This window comes from Hypomesus nipponensis, chromosome 3 (genome assembly GCF_054491055.1).
Source record: "Hypomesus nipponensis isolate SF chromosome 3, ASM5449105v1, whole genome shotgun sequence".
Lineage (NCBI taxonomy): Eukaryota > Metazoa > Chordata > Actinopteri > Osmeriformes > Osmeridae > Hypomesus > Hypomesus nipponensis.
The window spans coordinates 7367904-7391526 of NC_140363.1; the positions used below are offsets into that span (position 1 = coordinate 7367904).

The 23623-nt window shown below is 41.0% G+C and overlaps 1 protein-coding gene across 13 annotated transcripts in view; it reads left to right on the forward strand.

Annotated features, from left to right (window-relative positions):
* Positions 1-23623, forward strand: part of nrxn3a (neurexin 3a) — a 216988-nt gene that overhangs the window by 186522 nt on the left and 6843 nt on the right. For 7 of the 13 annotated variants that reach the window (XM_084674745.1, XM_084674707.1, XM_084674714.1 and 4 more), the window contains 3 exons: positions 4883-4972; positions 6052-6359; positions 20531-20612. In XM_084674745.1, coding sequence (XP_084530871.1) covers positions 4883-4972; positions 6052-6359; positions 20531-20612 — 480 coding nt within the window. Of the gene's footprint in view, positions 1-4882; positions 4973-6051; positions 6360-6669; positions 6673-6782; positions 6814-20530; positions 20622-23623 lie in introns of all 13 variants that reach the window. The other 6 variants (XM_084674699.1, XM_084674722.1, XM_084674738.1 and 3 more) reach the window with 3 other exon arrangements.

The window sequence follows — 23623 nt, forward strand, 5'->3', positions numbered from 1 at the left end:
GAATGTACGTGTGTGAAGTCCAATCTACCACCACCATCATATTCTGTCACTAATGGAGGGGATAGGATCTGTAAAGACACTGTTTGTGACAGTCTGCTTCTGGAGTACAGTTGAATTCATCCTAGAGGTCAGGTCAATGTCCTTTCATGTTCTGTGCTCCTATATATAACATTCTGATTGTGTTATAGATATACTTCTTTCGTTTTTTTTTATTTTTATCAAAGTTGGCCACGGTTTTACATCCACGAGGTTTTGTGTTGGTTAAAATTCACTGAAACCGTGCAAGCCATTTCACTCAATGGAAAGGTAGGATGTTTGGTTGAATTGGATTAAATCAGGGAGAGTAACATTAAACTAGAGACATATGTAGTGTAATTACACAACCTGCATTAGATGTGCAAGTTAAATTCAGCGGACAAGCAGAAAAGCACTCTACTTAGTGTCCTTGTGACCTCTATCTAAAATAAAATTAATGTGGTTTTTCCCCTCAATAATTCCCACATTATTTCAGAGCTATTTAATGTTAAGTTAGCCCTAAATTATTTATGTTCCATTTTCCTAAATGCCTCAGATAAATTATGCAATTATGCAAAAACGTTTACTTCTATTCCACACAATTGTCCATTCACGGTCAAGGTTGCATGCTACTAGATACCCTCCCTCCTCCTCCAGAAACATATCAAATGGTGGTCCTCCTCCACAACCATTTTGAAACCATTCCAATGAATATAATGTCCAACCATGTACCATACAACTTTTCACGTCTCAGAAAGAAAGGATTTATGCAATGTAGCTTAAGTCGTACCCTACTGTACTCCATCATCCACAATCCTATACTGTAAAAAAGAGTCAGAAATACAGTCTACAGGCTTGAAGGCTGCAGGCTGGAAACTTATATATATATATATATATATATATATATTATATATAAACTTATATACTTATATATAAACTTTTTCGAAATTTCGAAAAGTGTGAACACCGAGTATTATTTAGTCCTAGTCCTAAATGCTCTTCAGACCATACAGTAGATTCACTTTCTTAAACATGACCGTAAATGTGTATGTCAATTTAAGTTGGCTCTTGTAGATTTTACGGACATATTTTTCACATGAATATGTGCTATTGAATCCTGTTAAAAGACATGGTTATGTCTGCTGCTGTGACAGTGCAATGTCCCCCTAGTTATCAATAAAGCTACTCTGTTGGTGGCAATAAGTTAAAACGATAGTATCTGAACTCCATTAAAACTACAGCTCTGCCATTTAAAGCGGCCACTGAGTGGTTGGGAAACGTTTGGGTTAGGGTTAGGGGTGAGGGTTCAATACCTGTTCAGATGTTAAGATTGGAATAAAGGCTTGTTGATGCTGAACCATGACTTATTTGAATGGATGGACATACGGTAACTTCCATTTCAACATTGCATCATTGTAAACCTCTCGGATCATTTGAATGTCATTTGATCTTAATTACAATAGCTTATGATAACTTGTGTTGTGTTAGCTCACAGTTGCATGTTTGTCATGGAGTGTTTCATAGCAAAGGTACATTCATTGACTTGGAAAATTGTCTTACAATTTAAGATACTTTCCTAATGAACGCACACAATCTTTCTCACTTTGTCATTAAAAAGCCACACAGTTGATTCAGATAGAGCTAAATCGCTCTGCCCTTTGGCCTTTTAACAAAGGCTTTTCTTTTCCCATCATTCTGCCACATGTGGTTTGTGAGGTACATTGCTTCAAAATAGAGGTCTTTTGCTGCAGTAGTGTCTGTTGTCGAAGAGAGAGACAGCACCAGGGAGAGTCTGAAAAAAAGGTATCCCGCCGCAAAATTGCTTTAGAAAAACGCAAAGCCTTTTCCGGGCTTATCAGAAGTAGCATTCAGGAGCCATACTGTGTGTTTGAGGATGATTGCTTTCATTTGCACAACCCTAACCCTCCCCCTATGTTTCATATGAATGAGAAAGTGCGCATCTCGGGCATCCTGTGACAGTCAGCGCTGTCACAGGTTTCATTTTACCCCCCCCCCCCTCTCCTTTGGCGATTGCCGTGTAACACAATGGAGGCCGACAGAGAAGGGTTCCACAGGGCAGGCCTTTCCTGAGGTCTGCTTTTGACAAGCAAAAGGAAACTGTATGGGGCCCACGGCCCGGGGCTTGATAGGCACGTCCAATTGACCCCCTTATCTGTATGCATCGGATTGATGGACAGGTCCATCGGCTCTCACTTGGACCCGCTAAGGAGGTGTCCCCTGCGCGCGGCGTTTGACAAACATGTCACTCGCGATCACGATCCACGAATGTCTTCCTTCCGGGGGGGGTGGGGGAGAGAGATATGAGGATTTGTGCGTGCGCGCGTGTGTACCTACAGTTTGTTCGAGGCTGAAACGGAGAGCTCTTTGAGCTTGCCGCAGTGCTGACGGTTTAAAGAACGCCCACCCAAGACAGATCTTCTGTCTTCTTCTGAAAACTTGCCAACACAAACAGTTTGGGGGGAGAGTGGGGGGGGGAGAGAGATGAGATAGACGAGAAGGAGAGGGAGTAAGAGAGAGAGAGAGAGAGAGAGAGAGAGATAGAGAGAGAGAGAGAGAGAGAGAGAGAGAGAGAGAAGAAGAGGAAAGACAGATGACGAAAGAGAAAATAGAGGAATGACAGAGGATGGAGAAAAACCAGCCAAAGCTGGAGGGAGGACGGGGGCCAGGGGTGACAGGAAACCAAACACCACAGGCCGCCAGCATCCCCAGGAGAGGATTTAAGGTAACGGCTCTGTCCTGGGCTCAGGAAGAATCCTCATGTACCCCTACACGCCAAATACAATTACCGCTATCAGAAATCAGAATCGGGCGCCCCAATAAATCTGTCCTTGGGGGTGGGGGGTGATAGGAGTGGGAAGGTGGAAGGGAGAGTTGGGGGGAGTGTAACTGGGTGTGTGGGTGGGGTGGCTGGGGGGGGGGTGGTGGTTCTAGATAAGCTGTTCAGTATGAGCTGCCTGTTTAATCCCCCCCGATTAAATGAGAGCCACTGCGAATGGTCCGATAAAGGCACCTCTCACTGGCATTGTCTCTTGAAGACATTGAGAGGCGCAGGGGGAAATCTCCCCAGAATGAGGCTCCTATTTCAGGGCCGTGGACAACCCAGCCAGGCAGCAAGGTAGCGGAAATGGGGGACCGTGGAAGTGGAAGAGTGGAAGAGGAAAGAGAGAAAGAAAAAGGAAGGAGGGAGGGATAGAAAGAGAGTGTCCTTTGGGAGAGTCTGAATGCTGTCACTGGTCCAACTGGAGAGCTGGGGAAGAATAAATAGCAGAAAAATATGTTTAGAGATATGCAATAAAGGGTAATGTACTATGGAGAATGACAGGTAGAGAGTGGGAGAAAGGAAGGAAGAAAGAAAGAAAGAAAGAAAGAAAGAAAGAAAGAAAGAAAGAAAGAAAGAAAGAAAGAAAGAAAGAAAGAAAGAAAGAAAGAAAGAAAGAAAGAAAGAAAAAGAACAGTGAGGTATTGTGGGGCCATGTACACATGCTCAAACAAAAACACACAAACACATTAGACTTATGTATCCTCAATCTGTGACTGGTCGTGTTATGTGACAATAATACTCCTTATGAGGGTAGTTGCAAATAGGACGTGACATAAATTCATCTTGTGGTAATTTACCAGTGATTATTTTATGATGTCCGCCCACTAAGCTGTCAGTCTGTAGACATTAGCAAGAGTGATGCATAACATCCTTGACTCTGATGCTATTTGTGTCGTACAGTTCCTTGTTTGATGTGCAAACTCACTCAATTTACATTAGACAAGTGTCAGAAACAGCAGTTGTGTCTCCAGACACACACACACAGACATGCTCACGCACAGACACACACAGACAAACAAATGCGCACACACACTTTGATGTGTATGGTCTGCTACATGCCATCCCTCCCAGGGTGGGGTCTAGATAGAGCGGGTATGTGGTTGGCGGGGGTCCATATTTTAGAAAACAAAATTGGGGAGGGGGGGTCCTTCGCTTTAGGTGGGCTGCCTTTGGGTCTTGAAATGTGGATCCTACTGTGCCCTGTGGCAGCCCAGGTCCCTGGTTGGCATCTTGGCTCTCCCTCTCCACTTGACATCCATGTAGGAACAGCAGGCATTGGCATCCCACCCAAACTAATTATATTCCCCCCACACCTCTGACACGCACATCCACACACAAACCCCCCCCCCCCCCCCTTGCACACGCTTCACCCAAAAGCATCCCAGACACCTTGTTGAAATCCTGATAGGACACCAGCGTACATGGTGTTTGTGATAACGCAGACACCATGTACACAAGAAAGCCTTCATGGTGGCCTTGATGAAAAAATACACCTCACACACACTCACACGGTTACTTGATTTCCCTGAAAAAAAGAAAAAAAAGCTGAGATTGTGGATGTAGTAGTCGAGTATTATCGTGGGTGATAGTACTATGAATTAACAGCATTGTGAAATATATTTCATTTTAATGATATTGCATGATGCTGATTCAAATTCCAAATTGATACAATGAAAATAATATGCTTCATGTTACTTGATCATCTCTACCCAACAAATTGTTCTGAGGAGAGCTATAAACTCGTTATACATACTAAAAGGAAAGTAGGAGAATGAATATATGCACACTTTGCGAACGTCAAAACTAGTTATTTAACTTTTTGAAAGGCTTCATGATGTCATGACTATTTCAGCTGTTAAATTAACATAAAGTCAGTAACCATTGTTCTATTAACCATAAACAAAACATAATTGTTTTTAACATGAATCTTTGCATGAAAATGAATGGTAAATCATGTTTGAAAGGGTTCAGGTGATGCAGCGTGCCTAATAAATGTTTTCATAAATGTTTTCTTAAACTTTAAAGGAAACAGCGATAATGAACGCTACCAAATGGCCAATAAGAAAATCCCATTCAAATACACCCGGCCTGTTGAAGAGTGGCTGCAGGAAAAAGGTAACCCCCACTAAAAAACATATTTGTCTCCTTTGTCATTTTTTCTCCATCTTGACACTGTGATAGTTAGGCTTCATTATTCCAGATATTCAGCGTTTATGCTTGAACAATTTTGTCATCAACGTAGCAATGTGTTGTCAAAACATTTGAGAACAAATTTCTGTACATTTACGTGAGGTAAGAAAACGTAATTGTCATTCATGTAGCTCTATGGAATGCATGAATCTGCATACTGTAAAATATTATTCACCAGTTTAATTTGGATTACCATCCTACTACAGTATCATTTTAACATTACCATTTATTTATTTGTACTGAATGTTATACTTTCCATACTGTTTGCTGTTGATAATATCTATCCATTGGATCATGGTGGGAACATGACCACTCCAATCCTTGTATGATGGTAATCGTGATGACCAGGATGATAATGATGCTGACAATTATGGTCATGATGCAGATCATGACTCAAGAGAGGCAAATAAACGCTCTCAATGTCTCTATCAACTTTAGCCTTTTGGCCCTTTGACCGTTTGAACAAACCCACTGTTCAAGCGGCTTTCTCCACCACCAAGCGTTGCTTCCCAGCTTACCTCTTTTACTCTCCTGATCCCTACCCCCACATTTAGCTGCTGAGCTTTCGTCCCAAGGGCTCTGTTTCTCCCATTCTGTCCCAACTCACATCTCAGGTCCGGGTCATTACAGTTCAAATCACAATAACATTTTTGCCGCAAACCTATCACATAATTGTCCCCCCCATATAAGAGCTGATATTTAGGGTGATCTTCCTGGTCCCATGCCTGCAGTTGAACCCTCACTGGCCTATGCTGACATATAGACCTCATGTGTTTTCAACTTTCCGTGGCCTCTCTAAATGCTCTATTAAACCCCCCCCCCCCAAAAAAAAAAAAAAAAACAACATTTAAGGACTCTCAAACAAGTGACAAGGTACACAATCATGTACAAAGAGTCGTGTGTTGTTGTGAAAACACAGCAAATCCCAAAAGGATAGAGGGACATTTTACGGGACTAAATGTCAATGACGAAACATGTGTTGAATTTCGTCAATCTCTCCTCAGGTCGACAGCTCACAATATTCAACACCCAGGCAACTGTGGCCATCGGCGGCAGCGACCGCAGTCGGCCTTTCCAGGGCCAGCTGTCTGGCCTCTACTACAACGGCCTCAAGGTCCTCAACATGGCTGCCGAGGGCAACCCCAACATCAAGATCAACGGCAGTGTGCGGTTGGTGGGCGACGTGCCTAATGTGGCCGGGTCGGCCAGGACCACCGCCATGCCCCCTGAGATGTCCACCACCTTCATAGAGACCACAACCACCATGTCTACAACCACTACCAGGAAGCTTCGCTCCTCATCCACCGTACAGGTAAGGCCCTCAGAGGCAGGTTGGGGCACACAGTGGGATTCTGTGTTCAGTGTCGACTCAATAGCTTATCTGGCAAAGAGCCAGCTATAGCTTTACATGTCAAATGGCCCCTTGCCATAACCTGGACGGGAAACCAGACAACCGAAAACAATTTGTGAACAACGCGCATGAGGAAAACTTGCGCATGTTCGAAGGTAGAAACATAGAGCAAACTGCGGTGCACTGACATGGTGGGTTGTTAGCCGCACAGTCTCCTCACACCAGACACATTTGAACTTGGAGACTCTGGTGAGAGGAATGATGAAGACAGAAGGTGTCTAAGTGAGTGTGAGTGAGTGAGTTAGTGAGGCATGCATGTGCAATGGGTATGGACAAAAAGAGACGGCAAGATGGATGGAGGGATAGATGGATAGATGAAAAAAGAATGCAACCACCAACCAGGGAGGCAAAGCGAGTGAGGAAGGTACAGAGGAGACAGTGAGAGACAAGAAAAGAAAGATGGAGACTGTAGCTGCATCAGACTCTGTGTATCACTTAGTTATAAACAGCTGGAAAGGAACACAAGGCTCTCTTCTCTCCCCAGAGATCAACAGACTTGGAGACCTCATGGTCTAGATGTAGAAATTAGCCCAGAGCCCTTCATCATCTCTGCCTGGTTTCCACCACAAATATCTGTGGCCCAGTTTTTTTCTCTCCTATTTGTCTTAAGTAAACGAGGACATGGGCTGAGGAAGAATCTATTGCATGTGTATTCAGTGCTGCCAGTTCATAGGAACATGTGGAAACTTTTGTCGTGCTGTCATGCAGGTGCGTGACAGCTACTTTGCATATGCAAATCCATAAGTACTTGTTTTCAGAGGAAGAAAGTCATTGTGGCAGGTGTTTCAAGACAATTGTTCGGTAAGGGTTGGGTTGGTTGGGGTTTGATGTACCACGAGCAGTGCAGTCTCTTCAAATGATGAGAAATGAGTACATGTTTTTTTAACCCAAGAACCAATATTAGCCTTATATTTTTGCAATAAACTAAATGTGTTTATTGCCAAATAGGCAGGGTGACATAGATCCCTTTCAGACAATCAAATCTCTACTGTTCAATCTTTACTGCTCCCTGGATAGCTAACAAAGAGCTCTACAAACACATTTTAACAGGCAGCCCATAAAAGTATGTGGCTGAGGAAAATATAATCACATTGACCATTTGAGGAGCTGCTGGACAAATTGACCTGGCTGCCGGTCATGATATTAAACCCATAACTCTTTGGAGACTCCTTGACATACGATGTGGCAAACATCCAGGGACGTTAGCTTAGCTTAGCTAGCAGCAACACAGCCCTGCGACATGCAAAGCAGAAGAATGGCAGACTGCGTAGTGTAGCTACCATCTCCTTGAAAGGCTGTCACGATATGTTAAACTCCCCCAGTTGTCATACGCCTGTCAGGATTTGTACAGTGTCAAATATCTGTTTCATGAACTTCTGTATTGGTTTGACTATCACAGTACACTAGTACCTAAATAAATACGGTTTTATTATTCTGAATAAATGCTACATCGGTGCCCGTCTGTATCCACCTTTGTTGCACCTGCATGATGGACACACCTCATTGCCCTGGCAAACGGCACAAGCCTAGTCAGGCAAGCATGTGGAACCAAACAAACGCTTCTCTCCGTATGGATGGTAGTCAAAAGATATGCAAACTCCAAAGGTTTAACACACGTGACTCTTAATGTAAAACAATGTAACAACAGAAAACACAAATAGGCATTCCAATACTCCTTATTTAGAGAGCATGTTGGAAATGATCTGAAATGGCTAATCCAGTCACTACTTTGTTAGGAGAGAGTAATAGTTCTGCCTTTTTACCATGTGCTCGTTTAAGGAGCCCTGCTGTTCTCCATTGCTTTGTATATAAACATTAGTTCCAAAAGAAAACAAATTAAGGGTGGCCTTCTGCCACATGAGCAAGGAATTTTCACTGATGTGTGCAGGTAAAAAAATGACGATAATCATTTAAAAAAAAAATATAATAATATAAATATATACCCATACTACTTTTTGTGGTTTACTGGAGGACTTTTTTTCTGGGGAGGTCAGTGTTGGGCCAGGTGATGAATTACAGCGGAGACAGAAAGTGACACGTACCTGTACACGGAAGCCATCTTACAATAATGACTGCTTCCTTCTTTCACTGGCCGCCACGGCATTTGTCATGTGAGCAATCAAATAGATGTCTGGAGAGTGGTCACTGGCTTGACAGAATCTCCATCATCTCTGGAGAGGTCCTCCCATGTCACATGCATGTTTGCACACAACACTTTTCACATAATAGTACCGTAGTACTGCAGTGTATGTGCCTGTGGGTGTGTATGTAGCGTAGTAAGGCTCATTCATCTTAAAATAGTGGGGCCTAGTCTGGATATGTCTTTCGTTAGAGGCAAAGCAATCTGTCTGCCAGAGTAGGAGGACTGTCTGCATGTGCTGGATGTGTGTGTGTGTGTGTGTGTCTGTCTGTGTGTGTGTGTGTGTCTGTGTGTGTCTGTGTGTGTGTGTGTGTGCGTGTGCGTGCGTGTGTGTGTGTGTGTCTGTCTGTGTGCGTGTGTGTGTGTGTCTGTGTGTCTGTGTGTCTATGTGTGTGTGTGTGTGTGTGTGTGTGTGTCTGTCTGTGTGTGCGTGTCTGTCTGTCTGTGTGCGTGTGTCTGTGTGTCTGTGTGTGTGTGTGCGTGTGTGTGTCCGTGTGTGTCTGTGTGTGTGTCTGTGTGCGTGTGTGTGTGTTATTGTGTGCATGTGTGGTAGTTAAGTGGAATTGGCAGGGAGATTCTCTCTAAAGACTCAACGGAAAGGTAGGCCAATGCTGCCGGTTATGTTTGCTTTCCTTTGTACAAACACACATCAACACCACCCCTTATTGTCATGTTGACCTTTCTTCAAAACTATCTCTCAGTCACCCACATTTATGTCACTTACACACACATATAGACACACACACATGCAAGCACATGCACTTATTTCCTGTCTTAATTGGGGCAAACAAGATCAGTAAACAAGCTGTCTGTCACAGTTTGGAGGTAATTTAATTGTGTTCTATTGTGTTGGAAGGGTCCTTTCAGGGGAACAGGTCTATTTGCGCTTCTCTATTTCTTTATAGCCTGAACAAGGTTTTCCAGTTGTGTTCCCCTTCTAATCAAGAGCAGGGGGAGAAGAGGGGTGGTGAGATAAAGGAGCAACAATGAGGGAGGAGGGAAAAAGAGTAATAATTGCAGTGAGGATTGGACTTCAGGGGGTAAGGGAAAGTCTACCTGACTTCTAAAATGCATCTCAGCACAATATAAACAAACCAGCATACAAGATGCCATATGCTTGATAAACTTTGTGTTAATACCTTTTCAGTCAACCAGGCTGTTTTTTTTTATTAGTTAGAGTCAAAAAGTACTCAAAATGATATGAGGGTGGTTTCTTATCGAGAACGTAACATTGCAACAAATTCCTTTGAGTAGATACTGTGGTAAATACAGACAACTGACAACACAAGTCAGTTTGCATTCTATGCATATTCAATTTCCTTGATTGTGTGTGCGTGGGTGGAAAACTTTTTCATTACATCCATTTAGACAGATATTTACAATGGACCCCCTTTCCTTTCAACATGCTGAACACTGTGTTTTGTCTACACTTTCCCCATGGGTAGTACACTAATTGATGCTGTTAGGATAATTAAGACATTCCAGGCATCCTATTTGTTGTTGTTATTATAATGAATGTGTTTGATTAAAGTTAAGTATTGACAACACGTTTAGTGTTTAGGTGAGGAATATACAGTAGTCCTGTTAGTGGGCAATACATTCACCAAAATGATTTTCTTAAACAGAGAGAAGTATACTACCATTATCAATGCTCAAATGTGCTCCAGTAAAGTCCCTGTCATGAATGTTTTTCAGCCTGGTATTGTATTGGTCAATCTTTTTCAAATTCAGCTTGTTAGACTTGTTTGGGTTTCCTCATAGTTTTTGCCCCATGTCTGTGTCTCTCTCTGACACACGCTTTGCTTTCACACTCTCTTTCCTGTACATCCTTCTCTCTCTCTCTTTCTGTCTGTCTGTCTTCTTCTATCTCTTCTCCCAGGGGTCGATCATAGGGAGGGTTTCATATGTTTTGAGATAGCCTCACTGCAGCTGCTGCATAATTCACGACCCGGAAGGGTGTCCTCTTTCAATTCTCCCATTTACCCAACTCTCTCACACACACACACACGTTTGGCACTGAAACACACTTACACACATGCTCGCACTGATACACACACATATGTACTCACACACACTTCTGCAATGCAATATGGATGGCATATGGATGGACCACTAAGGTGGTGATGGACTCAGGCACACTTTGGAGAGGAGATGGGGTCCGTGTCCCATCAGATGCCTTCATCATAAACAGTAAAAAGGTTACAATGTTGATGTACCGGGCAGTAAAAACAAACAAGTGCAGATCATTCTTGTTTTTACTGTCATGCTCTGCTCCAACATTCAGTAACATTTAGGCTTTGAGAAAGAAAAACCATATTGAATCTATGTCAACATTCTACCCTGATATGTATTTCTTTGTTACAGGTAGTAGTTGTTCTGAAAATAACTAGCATAGGAAAACAAAGCTGGTGGTCAACCAGTCAAAATAAATAACATTGAAGATTTTACAGTGTCAATATGATCCCGTTTATTCATCCCTAAACTGAAATGAAATGGGATTTTACCTTTGTTGATGTGTGGTCTGCAGATTTGTATACAGTGTGCATGTGTGTATGGGTGTGTTTTCAGAGGAATTGTGCACTTGTGTATCTCTTACCAACACGCTGCTATGTTTTTGTCACCAAGACAACAGCCGAAAGAAAACCTGCCTCAACCTTAAATCCCATGTAGCAGCATAATACTGTGGACAGTAGTATGGAGACAACATTTGATTATACTTCCAAGGAGACAATTCAATTGTCTTCCAAGAACCCTATTTCCTGTATGTTCAACAGATTCGAATGGCAGTAAGCTATCCTGTCCTCCTCTGCCCCCCCACACCACACCCCCACTTCACACATCTGTTTCCCCTCTTGTTGCCTTGCAGGTGTCGCTATTGAAGCTTTTAAATCATCAATACAGTAATGGACGAAGGAAGAGAGAGAAATTATTTTAATCAAATTAATTAAATTTATTAAATTTATACCGACATTACTGTTTGACTTTTTTTTTTACTCTCGTCTTTCAGAAAAAGAGGAGGAGCAACCTCCTCTGACTACATTGACCAGCCTCCACTGGCAAACATATACACCAACACACAATCAGTACACACAGATGCACACCTGGTTTTAAAAAGTCTAATAGCCCAACCCCCGCTCCACCTTAAACCCTCGTGTCAGCAAGAACAAACACCAACAACCTCCGATATCAAATGGAATATATTGCTCCTAAGGGGTGTCGGAAATCATATTACACGGTGGCAGGGCCGTAAAGATGGGCCAGGGTTGTGGAGGCGACCGATAGGTTTCATACACTGCTGAGGAGACATGGAGGATGAGGACTCTTAACTACACAGAAGGGCATATGCCTTAACCTCTTGAGAGTCTGCTGGGCGATTAACTCTGAGCCAACCAGAGCTAACATGACAGGATGATAAGAAAGGGTCAGGTTCAGAAAAAAAAGGGGTAAAAAAAAAATCATTTGCAAGCACTGAGAATTTTTTTACATTTTCTTAAAAAAAAATGTTTGCTAGGTAAAAAAAAAGCAGTGGAGCTACGTCAGCCAAAAACCTCATACCTTTATCTTTAGGAATGATACCGTAGGAAAGATAAATTCATTCATTTCATTAGAATTTTGCTCCGCTTGATTTTCTACAGTTATTTTCTGCTGGCTGCTGAGTAAGTTCCAGAACTTTTCCAGAGAATCCACAGAAGCTGTACAGTACATTAGCATAAGATACAGGAGGTCAGTACCTGCTGTAGTTGAAGGTATCAAAATACATTCTTATGGACCTGTGACTTAGGAAGTGCATTTCTCATAAACACGCACATGCTGACGCTACAGCTCAGCATGGATTAAAAGGAAGTTATGTGCTCTAAGGCTTGGCTTGTTAATCAGTTAGTGGAATGTAGGAACCAGGGGAAATTAGAAGTTATATAAATATCTCACTTCATCTGAAATGCTCCCTCCTAACTTTCTCTCTCTCTCTTATTCAATTACAACACAGGAACAGCTTGACACACCAGTGTCAGATTTGAATCTTTAATTGAATAAGTCCAGTTGTGGCTCTCTAATACCAGCACTTGTCACTGTAGAGCTTTTCTCTCTTTTACACACAGACACAAATACACTCCACTTTGTGCTTTTGTGGCAGCAAAGTGATTCAAGACGATGTCCAGCCCGTCTAATTTCATTTTAGACAGAAAGACAAATGTGCCGTGTTTTGAAAGAACCTCCTGGGGTACATTTCAGTGTAAAAAAGTGCTATGTGATGTGGAAAGTGAAAGCCCCATTCTGGAATCCATAATAAAGCATGTGCAATCTGTGCTGAAAGAAAACGGGTTGAAGCAAATTAGGAGTGGACATATACTAAGTGAAAACCCTTTTAAGCATTTCTGTTATGACAAGTAAAATAACTAAACATCACAAAAGATATTCAAGCATTTATTTGACCCATAATCACATTTCCAGTCCAATCCCCAAAACGCATCAAATTTAGTATTGAGTTGCCCTATTGAACTCCAGCTTTCCATACAGAGACAGGACTTACTTCTGAATAGAATTCACATTTTCCGATATTGATCTTGCATCGCTATAAACCGAACAATCGTTCTCTACCCGCACCATCTAGTATCTTTTCCCGTATGTCAGGGGTTGAGATGTGACCTCTTCATCGAACTACAGGAGTATGACTGTGCCAACAATGCATGAGCACACAAATACGTTTGCTCGTCATTTCAATTAGATTTGATTGCAATCCCAAGGTACTATACTGATAATAGAATGGACAATATGACTTATAGCTTCGGCCACATTGGTGCTATAGGTCAGGGGAGAAGAATGCATTCTCTGTTTACACCGGACTGCACTTCCTATAGAAATACATGTTTTGAGAGTGCAGGAGCCAGGATTGCTGGGCATGAATGTTAATGGTGCGGCCGCTTTGACAGATTTAAATAAACCAAACGGTAGATATTGTATCATACTTTGAATTGATAAGCTGTCCACGAACTGCTTTGTTGTTGTATGATAGCAACAACTACAGCTCTAGTCTCTTGAAGTCTAGGAATTGATGCTAGCTCAGGTATCAGGTTGAGGCCCAACACTTGCTGATAAACATATCCAAATGAGTGACCAATAATATTTACATTTATGCATTTTAGCAGATACTTTTATCCAAACCGACTTCCAAGAGGGAGATTTACAAAAGTGCATAGTTCACTGATCATAACAACGAGATAGCCCCAAACATTGGGGGTAGCCAAACATGAAGCATACATTGTGAAACAAAATAATTCCCAAAAGGAAGAACAATAAGAGCATGTAGTTAGGCAAGTTACAATTACGTAAACAGCAAGAACCTCAAAAGTGCAAAAGTGTACCTTTGGAAAAAGCAAGCAACAATAGTATATTTCACAGCGATTACAATAATTTTAAGACAGTTACAACAAACCAACAAGAGTAACAAGTCTCTCAATAAGAATCATTGTGATCCTGGAGGAAACTAACATCAGGTCCAGCCAATCATTCCTAAGTGTCATTGTACTCCCGGAACAAGTGCATCTTGAACCTTTTCTTGAAGGTGCGGAGACAGTCAGTGTCCCTGATGGAAGTGGGAAGTTGATTCCACCACTGGGGGGCCAGACAGGAGAAGAACTTGTGTTGGGACCGGGTGCTTTTTAGCGGTGGGACCACCAGACGGTTGTCTGAAGAAGACCGTAGGTGGCGGGTGGGGGTGTAAGGCTGGAGGAGAGACTTGATGTAGTCGGGTGCAGTCCCGTTCACCGCTCGGAAGGTCAGTACCAGAGTCTTGAATCTGATACGGGCCTTGATGGGAACAGAAAATATTGTGTCTATTCTTGTATAAAAGACTAATTCCTCACAGTTGACCAAGAATGCAATAAGGAAAAGCACTTAGGCAGAGCATACTATTGACTCACAAATCAAAAGATTTGAACATGACTCATTGTTTCAGACAGAGGCCCAATAAGGACAATTCTATAGGAGAAGGCTTTGTCCTTTATCCAAGGAGTTCCATATAAATTTTATTTCATCAAGAGTACACACACACAGCCTATTTATACTTGACAGAGGGTCATTGTTTAAAGCCCCAAACTGTATTTCAAACAGTAGTGCATCTATTGAGAAAATAGTAATACTAATAATACATATATTTAACATGACTCATCCATGATATCTACAGTTTAGTGTTAAGTACAGTATTTCAGTTCCCATTCAGGCTAAACACATCACGTGGCTGTAAACTCTAATATAGAGAAAACAGAGACGGGGGACATTGGCATCAGAAGAGGAGCAATATGATATGGTAGGCCTTGTATCAGATATGGAGATCAAGACAGGAGCTTAGTCTTTATTGAAGGGGCCCTGGCCCTGTGCCATTGATTGGGTCTGTAATACAAGTCTCCTCTCCGTTATTGTGTCATGAGTCCAGATTGAACATGATAAGAGCTTTCCCCAGAGCTCCCATCGAGAGCGAGGAGGTAATCGTGGTTGATTGTCAGAAAATGGAGTGGGGTAGGGATTCAGGTTTAATGTCTGCTGACTTATGTGTGTGTGTGTGTGTGTGTGTGTGTGTGTTAGTGGAAGAGGTGTGTATGTGTGTCACAGGAAAGTGTGTGTCTTGAAAATGAGTGTATTTCATGTTTTATGTTCATGCTTTTTTGGTTTGCTACCTTGTACTGCACATGTGCACATGCAGTTTGCGCAAGCATCCCAATCTCAGTGGCTGGAGAAACTCAGCTCTACTTTCCTTCTAATGGTGGCAAATAGACATATCTGAGGCCAATCTGAAGAAACTGACAACCTTCCATTTCAATTGCCGGTCCAGCTGCATGTTCTCAAATTGATGGCATTCAAAAACTTGTGCCAGTGTACAAAGACAACACAGAAACATGCTGGAGAACTTGGGGGTAGAGTGTTTTTGTGAGTGTCAGCGTTTTGCCTTGGTGACGGCGTAATCGATGAAGACCTGTGAGTACCGGGGCGTGAGAACAAACGAGGGAGTCTGTGTTTCCACTGTAAATCAGGCCACTGGCAACTCAACTGTACATCTACATGATGTATGCCCCGCAGTGCCACAATGATGAATGGGCTGCTGCCGGTTGAGCTGAGCTGGGCTGGAATGGGATTCACACAGTTGGAGAAATGAGTTTGGCTTCAGGACATCAAGAAATAACAGCAATCCAATGCAGTGTGGAAATTAGTTCATTTTCTGTTGACCAAAAATTCTCTACTTTAAAAATTACGACTTTTTGGTAAGTACGATATTACATATGAGGCGAATATCAAAGCCAATTTCCTCAAATCTCTGCAGGAAGATTTCATCACAAGATATTTGCCAGTAAAGACTTGAAGCCTACTCTGAGACTCCAAATCCTAATACTGGAAATTGAAATAAAAGCAACAATAATTTGTTCGTATCGTACCATTCACAACCATTCAGTCAGCACGTGTGGGAGTAAGTGTTAATTTTGTTCCCTTTTTTCAGATGACTCACCTACTGTTCAACAAAATCCCATTAACAAGATGACTAAGCAAAGGCTAACATCACAGGTCAGACTGACATTTACAGGCTTGTAGAAATGGCAGAGCCTGCTCTGTTATAGTTTCATAGGCAAAAGTGCTTCTCTTTCTATTCCTTGAGATGAATTAGTGCTGAAAGCCACAAAGTCAACGACGCAAAGACTCTTCCCCTGTCTTTTGGAGAAGTGCATAATTGCATGTTTAGGACGATGGTGTTGTCAGCTTAATAATGGGTTTTCTGTGGTAATGGGTTTAAGGCTTTCTTTTCGGTTATTCATGGCAGTATTCCGTCTAATTGTAATTGTACCGTCTCACGCCAGTGGAGCTGTCTGACCCCTATTCAATTACTCATGTAGAGTTAAGCCAACAGAGAGTAGCCTTAGTTATCTTAATGGCTGATGGGCAATCAGCAGAGTTTTTTTTGGCATGGTAGCGTTGTTTTAGAACTTCTCAAACTGCCCTGTTGTCTTTCTGTTATCTCACGTCACCATTTGATTTGTTTTGTGGTGTTTCCTAAAATATTTCTTGTCCTAAGAGGTTGCTTAATGCAGGTAGGCCTACCTTGTTTATTAAGGGCCTCGTTTAGAGGGCCGGCCTTAATTCAAAACAGAAAAAATGAGTTGCACGATCCTGTGTAGCCACCTGAGAGGAAGACTGCGAGACAGATTTATTCAGTCGGTTATGTGACCTAATTAGAATAGTCTTATGAGAATTTGCTGGTTTTATGTCATTTGACAGTTCAGCCTGTCACTGAAGGTAGAGAATGTTTGAATCTTCCATCCCACCAGCCCTTGGTTCCAGGCCTCTGCTAGACACAGTGGCGAGACATACACCACTTACTTTTGAGTGTCAAAACACACACCTATCAAATGGCACAAAGAGGAGTAGCATGTCATTGGCTCAGCTACACACACACACATTCAAACTTTACACAACCTTGTCCAAAGCATCTTTCCTCCCCTGGTAGAGAATACATGGGGTTGAATTATGCATGCATAAGCAGCAGGCAGGCATGTGCTCAGACTTATCCGTGACTAAAATCCTCACCGCAGCATTTTGTTCATGATTAGCTAACCCAAAGTCAATCAAAGTCAGTGCAAACGTGTTAATACTATTTCAGAACAGTTTTGATCATATCTCATAAATGTTTTTCTTTTGGCAAATAACTTAAACTCTGCCCCTTGGTCTCTGATGGAAGAGAGGTAAACTGAACAGTGTTTAAATATTAATCAAATATGCTGGGATTTTGAATTTTACTTTATAGATTCAATTAGAGCAATTATGGAAAAAGTGAAGCCACATTAAGATGAATTGCATATAACATTGTAAGTGGACTAAATCAATTACAAACGTGTTATTAAAGGTTTAAAACATTTCATTTCATGGTTATTGTAGTTCCCATGTGCCAGAACATTTTATTTTTCACATCGCCATGAAATGAGGTCAACATGGTGGCCAAAGAGGAATAAGTTTCCTGTAGTATGACGAGTCAAGAGAGGTACCCTAACCACATAGCATCAGCATTAGCTATTCATTAATAAAGTTTGTCTAAAGCGTTTAAATTCAAGTTGGACTATCACCGGTCTTCACTTAGTGGTCGCAGGAGACCAAATGTGATGCCTTTGTAAGACAAAGTCATTTGAAAGTACATTTGATATACTACATGTGCACAGCTTACATTTAGTAAAACGAAACTATACAAAAAACATTACTAAAGTGTGGCCTGTAAAATAATACTAAACAGAATAAAGAATATTATCAGAATATTATTTACAGGGACAGAACTTTTATTGATAAGTTCTGAGTATTACTGTAATCAGTTCACCTTCCTCCTCTCTCTCTCTCTCTCTCTCTCTCTCTCTCTCTCTCTCTCTCTCTCTCTCTTTCTCTCTCTCTCTCTCTCTCTCTCTCTCTCTCTCTCTCTCTCTCTCTCTCTCTCTCTCTCTCAATTTCTCTTTCTATATTTCTCTCTCGTCCCCCTCCTCTCGCCCTGCTCCTGCTTTTACCCGGTGGGATACTAATATTCCCTGGCACGGATAGCAGCGGCTGTCAGTTAGCAAACCGGCCAGCCGAGGTAAATATCCTGCATTGATTAGGCAGATTTGCATAGGCACAGGAGGCCTTGGGAACGGGGTGCTATGCAACAACTGACAGGAATGTAAAAAAACAAACAAACAGCATCCAGGGCAGAGAACCCTTGAAATATCCCCAATATTGTCTTGCTTCCTTTTCCTTCTCTATCTCTTTTTCTTTCTCTTTCTCTTTCTCTTCTCTCTCTCTCTCTCTCTCTCTCTCTCTCTCTCTCTCTCTCTCTCTCTCTCTCTCTCTCTCTCTCTCTCTCTCTCTCTCTCTCTCTCTCTCTCTCTCATTCTCTCTCTCATTCTCTCTCTAATTCTCTCTCTAATTCTCTCTCTAATTCTCTCTCTCTCTTTCTCTCTCAATTAGCAGCCAGTGTATTTTTAGTGCTGGATTCAATTTCTACATGATAATGAAACAATTCTTGCAACTGTCTCACATTCCCACTGACACTGACCTGTGCTGCTACTAGCCTAGTGTTGCAGTGCTGTAACCAAAGTCATCCATTTCAGATGTCAGAAAACGCTCGTACTCAAACTAATTTTCTAGAGAATCTAAATAAAGGGAAAATCTTTTGTTGGATTTGGTTAGCAGGCTGACCCCTTGAGGTCATATCGCCCGGAAGATTTAAAAAATACATATCTGAACAGGATTACATACGCTTTTTCAATATGAAGTTTCTCTCGCTTTAAGGCAATGGTTTGAGTGAATGGAATGATTAAGAGATGGATGAGAGATTGTGCTTGGGTGTATATTGTGTGTTTGGGTGTATATTGTGTGTTTGTGTGCACAGTGCATGTTTGGGAGCATGCCTGTGTAGTGGGTAAGTGTGTGTTTGCCTGCATTGAATTAGTACGTTTGCTACTGAATAAAGATGTGTGGATATGTGTTTGTGTGAATGCTGACACATACAAAAATAGACTGGACTGCAAAAGCACAGGAGGATTCACTTACACTTCAAGATAAGAAGGGTCATTTTACACACACTGACTATATTGATTTTGGATTTGCCCTTGTGCTTTAAAAATAAATATACTATGCGGAATGAAACCATGCAACTTTAGGGTTGTTTAGAGGATAAAACACTGTCATTCTCATCCATTTGGGTTCAAAATATTGAATTTCAAAATGTTCTGGGGGAATCAGTCAATTACTTCTCTCATTGCTTTTGCATCTGTGATCTACTCCCTCTCAGTCCAGCCAAGTCTTTTTCCATGCTAAATATAAATTCTATGAATAATTCCATATTTATAGAGAGATTATTTTATAGAGCATGGTCCTTGCTTACTCATCTTACTGTAAGGTATTTGGATTTTGATCCCATATTTTCGAAGTGTGTTTTTAACAGGGCGACATTAGTTTCCTGTAACAAACATGTCTATGCAGCTTTGTACAGTTTAGCAGGCTACATTTTAGACACAAGTCCTTGCATGGTGGCTGAGCCTGTGCATTTCCCCACTCCAACCACGGCCCACAGCTTCATGCGGCACGCAGAGTTTGGCTTCTGGTCTTGTTTTATCGCCCCGTCAGCCCCAGTCATATTTACAGTGCAGTTCAGCTGTCCAGGGCCTGACGACTCCATTACTCCCTCTGATATTTATAATTTCATAAAGCTGCTCTATGACAACGTTTATTCTACCCAATCCCCCCTGCACCCACCTACCCCCCTTCTAATCTGCTCCTAATAAAGACATGCCAAGAACCAGGGGTGAAAAACGAGTGCACCCTGGTGCCTAGTCCCGATGGAAGTAGGAAGCCAAGGGATAAATCAGGGAGCCGGGCTGACAGAGGTGCACAGCTTGTCTATGATAGCCCCCTTTCCGATCAAGCCCCTGCCCCTCAATACCCATGATCTATAGTAATGAAAATCCATGCAAACTATTGAATGGAGAAGATGGAGGTGGCAATGTTGAAATATTGAACGTCAGATGAACGGGGAAATATTATTTGTGCGGGCGGGGGGGGGGGGGGGGCGGGTGGTTTGATGAGGACTTTGTTAACCACAGACCAAAGTTTTTCAATTAGATGAATGCAATGAGCAAAGAAGGGTTTCTCGCCCAATTCGGAACTATCGCTCAATCCAATATTTTCTCTTTGTTTTAAACCTTTGACAGTGACATGAAAAATGTGTACCATTGATATTTATCTCAATCCTAACTTTTGTTTCAGAAAAAAGGTGAGAGATTGACAGAATCTGTCTTTTGTTTTGTGTTCTTGTGTTTGTCTCTGTTCTGTCTCTTTGTTCCTGTTTTGTCTGGTTTTGTTATTCTTTTGTCTGTTTTTGTCTACTTGGATGTATTTGTTTTTTTTTGTGTGCCTTGTCTTATTTTGGAAGGCGACAACTGATGACATTGGGACGTCCGCGGAGTGTTCAAGCGATGACGAGGACCTGGAGGAATGTGACTCAGGACATGCAGGTGGGCTAGGTTAGTTTTCCTCTGCTTGCTGTCATATGCTCTCAATTCATACACACATGAGGATTATGGTATTCTCAAAGCATCGCACCCCCATGGCCACACAAAGTGTAACTTCTAGTTATCTAAATACCAATTGCTGTGTAGAAGTACAGTAAGTTACAGTTGAGCATGTTGATTTGTATCAAACAATCAAACTATATAATGTCCAATTTACAGATACAGTTAACACATAGTTTTACAAGCTACACTTGCCCATGGGGTCTTTCCGAAGTGGTTAACATGGTCAACAATACCCATACTAATTTTGTTTGCCATACATTGGCTCAGTAAAAAAATACTTTTAGATAAAAGTAAAAAATTAGTATGGAAATATACTGTACCATGTTCTCTGCATAGATGCTTCAAAATGTATCATATTGTGTTTGAGTCCAATGTTCATGCTATGTGGTTCAGTACTGACTTGCATTTTGATACATGATACATTTTGAGATTATCTCCTAGAAATAGCTTTCAGCAAAATTACAGCGTGATATCTAAAATAAATTTAAGTAGTGTTTTTGGTTTCATTTTCATTTGTGTTTCTCCATATTTAGAGGCTTGCCTGTTGAAACATTTAATAGAGAACAGATATCATCGAATTTCTGTGTACAAATTTTTGTTTTGTTTTTTTATAGTTTTGCTTCAAGGTGAACATGTTATTCTGCTGTCTTTTCCAACCCGAATATGAAAAATAGAATATTTTGACAGCGTTGAGGTCCAAATCATCGATTCCTCTGGGCTTTTTGGGAGAACTTGGGAGTCACCTTGCATTTCATGGGTACAAAAGTTTTCTGTTGGTTGTCTGTCATGCGACTGTATGGGAAATATCAATTTTGATTTTAGCTAGTTTATCAGTAGGCTACAAAAGTAACCAGTTTGTCCATAAAAACATAATCATAGCTTTGTAGTTTACATACACAATTTCAGACCAATCAAACTGGGTGTTGTTGCCATTGCTTCATTGTTACATTCAGCACTGGTCCATAACTTGCATCCATATTATCCTTAAAATTATATTCAAATTGTAAGTGCAGTTGTTGATGATATTTCTATATGAGACAGACACATTTATTATTGAGCATTGATAAACAATTTAATTATATGTATGAGTCTGTGTTGCGATCATTCCAGACTGTAACTCATACAAAATGTTTATGAGGATGTCAATCAACTCCACACAGTGGCTGATTAATAATCCGAGCAGTTCCACATCAGATTTAATTACAGTGTGGAACTTTAAAATAAGTTAATTAAAATTACGTGGTGGTACATGGCACTGGTAGGGTATACTGAAGATCCAGAATATCCAGAAGCCTATATATATATATATATATATATATATATATATAATACAAAATATCTATTATAAAGAAAGTGGACAAAAGAAAATAGTGAAATAGTTTAAAATAGCCTCTACTAGACTGGTACCAAGGGCCTTGAAAATAATGAAAATATTTGTCACAGACACATGACAGACAGCTGAAATACTGCAAGTTTCATACTGCTTAGACAATTATGTCATCGGGACCATCTGACTGTGCTCTGAAGGTTACTCCCAAGATATTCCAAAGTGTATGTGAGAGATGGCAGTGTAAAAGGGTTCAGCTCTGCTCTGTACCGTAGACCCAGAGCACCACAGGATTTCTGAGGACAGATATGGACAGGGCCCCAGTCATCCAATCATATGTTTACACAGAAATTCACATCATTCTAACCCCGACATCAGTTGACGTGGACAGCTGCATGCAACGTGGTTCAATATTTTCATTTTTATTGGGGTCACTTTTTTTTCTTTTTCTGTTACGTGTGAAATTATTTATTTTCAATATATTTTTACATTCTCATTGCTTTTCTGTATGTTTTGGGTATGTTAAGTTTTTGTCCCTTTTTGAGTCAGTGTTATAATCTATTTTCCAAGTCTCCAAAATACAACATTCCTGTTGTCTGGCCTCATCATGTGCAGCATGAATTTTCGGTGGTTGAAAAAAAATATTTTCCTCATTTATTTCAAGCTTTTGTGCCATGAGACCTCTACTGAAGCATTTCCATTAATACTTATCCAATCAAATAAAAGGCAACAAAATCTTTTCTTGCCATCAACTTTTAGGCACTTTTTTATATTTGACCAAAGAAAGTTGTGTACAAAGAATGATCTATTTAAAGCCCCTTTCCTACCATTCGTTCCTTTCCAAACCTTTCCCCCTTACCCTCTGTCCAAGCCTTTCTGCATCAAGTATAATTTGATGCAGATGGCATAAAAAGAATTTTATTGCCACAAAGTATATCTGTGTTTCATTTTGTTACAAGCTATCATTTGTGGCATGTATTAGCAAATAGCTGCTACCTCAATCCATCCACATCCTGGTGACCTTCATTGCATGGGCATTGAATAACTCCTCAGTGTGCTTTTGATTCTTGACTCACCCTGCATTTAGACCAACTGGGCTGGGTTGTCAATCATTCTTACATTTAGCTCTATCTGTGCGGTTACAAACAACATCCTCTCTTTTGCCCACCATCTGAACTCTGTCTGTCTGTTTGTCGCCAACATGATCCTGTAAAACTGTCTAATATCCCTTTGTCTTTAGAGGAATTCCATAAAATGGTGCCAAGATGGCAAACAAATGATGTATGTCTACCAAAATACTTTCATTTATAAAAAATAGGGAATAGAGAGATTGTCATCTTGTGTTAAACAGCAATGTTGTGGTCATATCAATATATTCTAAATGTATTAACCTGCTTCAAGGTATAATTGATAAGATATAGGCTGCGCATACCCTTACAGGTAATATGTGTTGCTCATGAAAATGTGCAATGATAACATCTTAAAGGATCTTTTCAAATGTGCAGATAAAGTGTTAGTTTTTTTGTTTGTTTTTTACATATCAATGATTTATTTATAAATTAACATTTACCTGTAAAAGATAGCCAAATACCTAATATAACTGAAATCAACATAATTCAGCCAG